Source organism: Varanus komodoensis, unplaced genomic scaffold (genome assembly GCF_004798865.1).
Source record: "Varanus komodoensis strain SLA01 unplaced genomic scaffold, ASM479886v1 scaffold43, whole genome shotgun sequence".
In the NCBI taxonomy this organism is placed as follows: Eukaryota; Metazoa; Chordata; class Lepidosauria; order Squamata; family Varanidae; genus Varanus; species Varanus komodoensis.
Window position 1 is genome coordinate 3762133 of NW_025335985.1, and position 7289 is coordinate 3769421.

General features: G+C 46.6%; 1 protein-coding gene across 5 annotated transcripts in view; it reads right to left on the reverse strand.

Annotated features, from left to right (window-relative positions):
* PSD3 (pleckstrin and Sec7 domain containing 3) overlaps positions 1-6530 on the reverse strand; it is a 164451-nt gene extending 157921 nt beyond the window's left edge. For 3 of the 5 annotated variants that reach the window (XM_044443896.1, XM_044443895.1, XM_044443894.1), the window contains exon 1: positions 6319-6530. In XM_044443896.1, coding sequence (XP_044299831.1) covers positions 6319-6346 — 28 coding nt within the window. In that variant the 5' untranslated portion in view covers positions 6347-6530. Of the gene's footprint in view, positions 1-5966; positions 6083-6318 lie in introns of those variants that run through there. The other 2 variants (XM_044443899.1, XM_044443897.1) reach the window with 1 other exon arrangement.
* Between the last annotated feature and the right edge of the window lie 759 nt (positions 6531-7289).

The following is a 7289-nucleotide window of genomic DNA, read 5'->3' on the forward strand; positions in this document are numbered from 1 at the left end:
TTGAAGCATGCTTTTACTCAAATTCTCAAAGTTAAACTGACACCTATGCCTCCCCCCCCCCCCCGTCACCCAGAGATTCTTCTGACACTCATCCTGCTGCACACTCAAATTACTTGCTGCTTCAATGCTGATTAAGGAGGAAGTGGTTTCCCACCACAACACTAGACAAACCAGTATCGCAAGATTTATTCTGGCAATTGTAAGAAACAATATAGAGATAATGAGGAAAAACCATGTGATCTCATAAAGGATAATCCCGTTAAGAATAGAGTGCAGAATGCCTCCAACTATGTCAGTTTAATGTGATCTTTAATGTTTTTGTAAGCCATCTGTTTAGACAGTTTCCTATATTAAGTGATATAAAATTATTACCAATAAACAATAAATTACTATATACATACATTCAAGATGTGAGAAATAAGAACCAATGTATGGTCACAGCTACTCAGAAATCCTCTTAAAGCACAACCCTAGGCAAGTTTAGACAGAAAAAGGACTAAAACTCCAGGATGCCCCTTTCCGTCTAAGCTTGAATAGTATCATGCCCTTATTCTGATATGTTGGTAAGTCTTCTCCCTTTTTCCTCTCTCCTGCGCCCTGCTATGGTTTCCACGCAACACTACACCACTTTACACTAGAGTAAAGTTCCAGTGGATTCAGTGGGATTTGTTGCTTTTGTGTTCCAACTCTACAGTTAGGGCCCTTGCTATATTATGCTGATGAGGAACGGGGGACTGAGTTACCAGAGCACGGCTTCTTCCTATACCACAATAGCTTGGCCATATATTCTACTTCACAGAGGGCTGTCGGAGGACAATGCTTATCCCACCAGCAGCCAAAGCTCCCTCAGAAATTTGCAACAATTAAAACACTTAACAATCCAGTATAATGCATACTGGATTAGCTATAAACAGAACACACACACATGCATACACAGCCTGACAATATCCCATTGCCAGAATAAAAATCTGTCATATGCTAACAGTGCCTGGGAGTAGAGGAAGGTCTTAACTTGGTGCAGAAACGATAACAATACTGGCCTTACGGGGGCCACCACTGAGAGGACCTCCTCGCTTGTTGCCACTTTCCAAGCCTCCCTTGGAGGAGGCACCTGTAGGAGGGCTTTAGGGTTTATAGTTTAAGTGATGAGCATATCATACAGTATGAACAGAGCATACATGCCAGTAAGCTCTATGTGAAAGGTTGCCCAGGCCAAGTCCATTTTAAGCCAAAGAATCATAAGACGGTACAGCAGCCAAGGCCCTGAAGTTGCAGGCATTTCTAATTTATTTTATTATCGTGTTCTAAATGTGCATCGACACATACAAATTAGCATATGCAAAAGTCATGCATAATCCGTGCCCGCTTTTATTCTCTTTCTGGCCAGGCATAAGCAGCCAGTCTAACCACAGACATAACTTGAACACTCAAGGCCATGAAACTTCTCCTTTCCACGTCAACACTGCTCCAGTTTCTGTGAGGGATTCTCTGGGACATAAAAGAAGCGCAGGACTGGCTCTCTGCCTGCAGCCTGGCACTTCTCGTGCTACTCTGGCAGCATGCGAAGGGAGAAAATCCTGCTGATCCAGCAGGGTTCAGACTGGGCACATCTGCATCAGGCATACTTCAGAAATGCCCATCTGAGAGTGCAAAAGCATAAGAACCTAACACAGTACATGGCAGATTTGTTTTTAAAGAGGCAAGTCCCCAGACTGATGCTGGAAAAATAGACGATTATGGCATTGAAGATGCCCGATGCATTTTGCACTGTGTTGCCTACCCATGAAGCAGACAATCTCCTGCAAATTTATTCCACTGTCTTGTTACAATAATTTGCCCAGAGGTCTTACTGTACCAAACAAACTTCTTGTTGCCGCCCTTTCTTCTGCCTGCGCCCAACAACACCAGCTGCACATTATCAGAATCTGGCTTCTGCCTCAAAAGTTAATGGAACTCTGAAGCCCTTTGAAACCTAAACAAGATCTGTTCCAGCAGCCCTGCTTCAAGACTTCCTCTACAGTCAGAGCATTTGACCAAATCTTTTCGTCAGACAGGGCAGCAGTGATATAGAAGACAAAACAGTGTTTCCAACAAGAATATGTGAAAAATACATCAGGCATGGGTTTGTCTGCAACTTTTGCTTGTGCCAGTGACTTGGTATAAACCTCAGGAGCAAAAGTCAGTTCTCATCTTGTCATTTGGATTCCAAATATATACAGGCTTAAGTGCTTTTCAAGAGGCAAGATTACTATTACAAATTCTACACCATCTTCCAAGCCATTCACCACCACCCACAAAGAAAACGTAAAAGTTACAGTCCTGCATCCAGTTAAATATGTAAGGTGAAAGTGCCCATATTTTATTTGATTCCACCCCCCCCCCCCGCTTGGATCAGGTACATTTAAGAACTTTTCTGTGAACAACACAATACAAATGCTGCCCAAAAGTTCAGTTAAAGAGACTCTGTGATGTAATGACTAAAGCTGCAATCCTGGACACTTATCACAAAGCAAGTTCCATTGGAATTACTTCTGAGTAAACACAGAACTGCTGGCATGAGACTATGCTGAGAGACGGGAAGTTGAGGCTTCTAACAATGAACTTGCTAGGTTGCTGAAGGAAATGCACTTTCTCTCAATCTCTCATCTGCAATATCACTTCTAGTGCTACAGTCAAGTGATAGGTACAGACAGGAGTGGAACCAAACCAGGGCCAACAGAAAACAAGAAGGAAATATGCTCAGGGGAATCCCATAGGTTGCAGAAGGACCACAGACAAAAACTCTTGAAAAAGCCCCCCAAGAAAAAAATCCTTCTCCGAAAACCAACCCAATGAGAATGAAGTTTGCTCAGCGGCTGCAGAATGTATGTCTCAGTCAGACAAGAAAAATGGAAAAGGGCATAGGTTAGAGAATCCCAGGGGACAAAATGGCTGGAATGGTAAACAGGAGCATTTTTGCTAGGAGGGGGATACACTGCAACATTTCATTGCAGCTACCATTTATGAGGCTAATGCTGACCAACTAACTGCACAGGGCTCTTGTAAGGGTGACTGAGATAATGTATTTGAAACATACTCTAAGGAGCTATATGCATTCCAAATTATTATTTATTATCATTTATTGCATTTCTGTACCAACTTTCCGGAATGAATCAAGAAGGTTTACAAAAATTCAGAAAACAAAAATTGTGGACAAATAGATGTTTAAAACAACCTTGAAAACCATACTAGCTTTTAAAGATGTGTTTTGACCCTCTTCCTGTATGCAGAGACAGCTGGAACAAGTTTTAACTTTTGCAAAAGTGTGTCTCACACTCTGGGAGCAACATAGGAGAAAGCCCTTTTCCACTTGCTCTGCAAGGAGCTCCCAGAAACAAAAGGGCTTCTCTTCAAGTGGGTCTTCCCTGCTGAACTTCATAACCAAGCAGCTTCATACCAAGACGGGTGATCCCCCAGATGCATGACGCTGTATGTAGCCTCAGTGGAACAGGAAAAGACATCAAGTAAATATTATTCTTGATTTATCTGAGAGCTTCTTCTGATGCAAGCAGGTCAAGTGGGCAGTGGATGTCAGTGGGACCAAGCATGTCAACAGACTCAAGCCTGAAATCAGAATATGGAAGCTAACAAGGGTGCAAATTGAGTCACTTCCACACTAAGTGACTGTCATCCTTGTCACAACTAGACTCACTTGTGACTGTGAGATTCTCCTCACCTCTAAAACAGCAGATACACATTCCTAAACCCTCAGAAACATGCAATGGGAAGCCACAAAGTTGAGCACTGAGCTTTAGCAAGCCAAGCTGTATGGCAGGTGAGGTGCACTCTGTTTGGTGGATTATACATTGAGCAAGCGCTCTGGGTGGAGCTGTCTCACTGAGCCAGTCGACAGAGTGCTGCCTATGTGTTTGTCCTTCTCCCTCCATAAAGCAGGGGTGAACAACCTGTGGCCTGCCAGATATTTTGGCATACAGCTCCAATGGTCCTCTACTATTGGCCACACTGGTTTGGGCTGATGGGAACTGCAGACCAAAATTGGGTGTGGGTGGGTGCCAAGTTAATGACCCCTGCTATAAAGTCCGAGGGATTCACTCAAGTTAAAAAGTGTGGGAAAAGATGCTTCGATACAGCTAAGGTGGGCAAGATGCTTGGTGACAGCCTGGCATTACTCATAGGAATCAATTTCCCTACCTTACCATGGTGCCCTCTCCCCCAGATTTAGGTAGTCTTAGACACTTTGTAGATGGCAAAGTGTTCTACTTCACTTACTTCAAAATATAGTCAACCAGTCTGTCTGCTATTGGGGGGGGGGGGGGGAGCTTCTTGTTCTTTCTTCTGAGGGGTGCCCTGGGCATCTGCCCAGAAGTCCAACACTGACAGCACACTTAAGCCCAGAAACTAGCCCAGTATCACCTCCTAACCAGCTCTTAAAACACCTATTGGGCTATATGGGTAGCTCAGGCTGTGTTCTTTCAAGCATTGAATGGATTGCTGTTGAACCATGTCTGAACCTATGTTAATAAACCATGGCTTGTTAACCATGACAAACCCATAATTTATTGTTGGATTATGAACTGTGGGTGTTTGCAGTTAACAAGCCATGGTATGTTAGCATGGCTAGCTTCACTCAGTGCAATAACACAACCCATACATGAGCCTTGAGCATGGATAATCTTGTCTGAACTTGGTCTCAACCTCCAAAGTGCTGTGAAAGGGCATCTGGATACCAGGTTCACTCTCCAATTCACTATCTGCCATCCTCAACAACTTTTTTGTTATTTCTGCAACAATGACCGCAATGCATTCTGAATCTTTTGAAAGCTATTGCTAGAATTTCACAGGTTCATCACTGTAACTTGTTAAATCCGGCCTGGCCTCTGAAACAAAATACAGAATCCAAGCAATAGCACGCCAAACATATTTGCATATAATCTGGATGAACAACAGTAGGCAGATGCTCTCAATCAACTAGGAAGAAAAATCATATGAGCCAAAGACCCCCAAGCAATTACAAGATGTGCAGCCCAAGTGTGGAAAAATGTTAGGATACAGCAATGTGTGTTATTAGCTCAGTACGTTAAATCTAATAATTACTGTGTGTGAGTGGCTGAAATCTAGGTCAGCCTTCCCCAACCTGATACCCCAATACCTGGTTGGAGAAGGCTGGTGTAAGTGCTACAAAAGCTGCACAGAGACACAAGTCCTGTCCAGATAGGTTCACAACATACTGAACAGCAATCCCAGATACACCTAGATGGAAGCAAGTCCCATCGAGTTTGATATTTACTCCTGGAGATGAGAGTATGGGGTTAGCAAGAGATTATGAAATAAGTAGAAACTGAAAGAAGAGCGACTCCAAGCAACTACAACCACAGCAGATGAAATGCAAAAATGTGTCAGCTTGCAACTTTGTTTGCGCTGTTGGAAGCAGCTGTATTGTAAATTTTCACATCTCTGCAGTTTTTATCCGCATATATTACATATTTAAAAGGGGTGGGAAGAAACTACAGTCCTGTAATACTGCCTTAACTGCTCTTTGGTAATGTTAATGAAGTTCCAAGTCTGTATATTAAATAGTAGAAATTGTTACTCCATTCTCTGTAATTGATACAAAAATCCCACAGTATAGGAGAGTAATGGGGGTAGGGGGATGTGAAACATGTAATTGCTTGCACAGCCAAGATGCGATTTTAACAGGGGATTTCCAAACTCATATCCTAGAGCAGAAATGGCATTTAGGAGTATGTTTTTAATTATTATTATGACAAGTTGCATATTGCCCTTCCTCCAAGAAAAAAAATGAGATGGAGCACTCTCAGCTCCATTCCTTTATTCCCCGTTCCTCACAACAACCCTATGAGGTAGGCTGGCACAAGTGTGAGGGGACTGCCTGCCTGCCTGACACAGTGAAGCTCTTAGCCGAGAAGCGACGCCTCTCCAAGCCTAAAGTCACATACTCTACCCACCTGTAGCTAAACTCGCCCGAAATCACTCCCAAAGCGTTGAAGGAGCACGCATCGGCAACAAGGGCACCGCGAGATCCCAGCCGGGGGGTCTTCGGAAGGCGTTCTCCGTCCGTTCGTTCATTCGTTCATTCACACGCTCACACGCGCGCGGTTATTCTGCCCATCGCGAGGGGCTGGGCCGGGGTGGGGTCGGGGGCGCCTGCGGTGGCCGCAAACGGCATAAAGAGAAACTGTTCTCAGGCAGCGTTTACATAAGAAAGCAAAACTCAGCCAAAGGGCATCTCGTGTTACAAGGCGAAGCGCGACGAAGAATGAATAAGCCCCAGGCGGAGACCGGAGTCCCTTCACTTACCCCACCGTCGCTTCCTTCCATCTTCCATCTCCCGGCCTTTCTCCTCCTCCTCCTCCTCCTCCTCCGCGGTTGCCACAATAGCCCGGGGAGGGTGGACTGCCGCCGCTACTACCCGCCGCGGGGCTGCCCCTTGCCCACCGGCGCGGCTCTTCGCCACTCTTTCTGCCGACGACCCCTTTGTTCGAGGCAGACGTGGGGAGAGCCGAGCCGTCCGCGGGTCCGCCGGGGCTTGCCGGGACTTGGTGCCAGCAGCAAGACCAGCGCGGGTCCCCTTTCTTCCTCCCTCCCTCTCTCTCTTTCTCTCTCTCTGCCTCGCTCTCTCTTTCCCCTCCTCGGTGGTGCTGCCGCCGCTGCCGTGCGCTGCTGCTGCCGCCGCTGCCGCTCGCTCACACGGCGGAAGGCTCGCAGCGGCAAGCAGTAGGCATGACAACGAGCGGGGGCCGCTGGCTCCAGAGGCGGCCGCCTAACTTCACGCTGGGCAGCGGCAGCAGCTCCAAGGGAAGGTATCCGATTCTTCTGGGCATGTGCAAACCCTTCTTCTGGGCTTCTTCCCACGAAGTGTATGCACATGAGCAGTGCGCGCCAGTGAAGCCGCGAGGAGACGTTTCCTGCCCGTACCGAGGCTCGGCCGGACTCTCTTTCACTCGACGCAGCCTTCCCCAACCGAGGGGGCCCTTCAGATGTGCTGGACTGCCACGCCCATGAACTCCCCCCCAGCAAGCTAGGGGTTATGGGAGCGCCGCTGAGGCGTATCTGGAGGGCGCCAGCTTGGGGAACGCCGAGCGGAGGAAGGAGGCAGCCCCTTTCCCGTGCGTTCTGATGGGCAGGTAGAGGAGGCAAAGTTTGCTTTTCGGGCACGGCTTCCTCTGCGATTAACAGCTGCCAAAAGCTTGACTCAACGTAGCTCCACATCAGGAACACGCTCAGATGTACCTTTATTGCTGGAGGGAGGGAGGGAAGAGATATTCCAA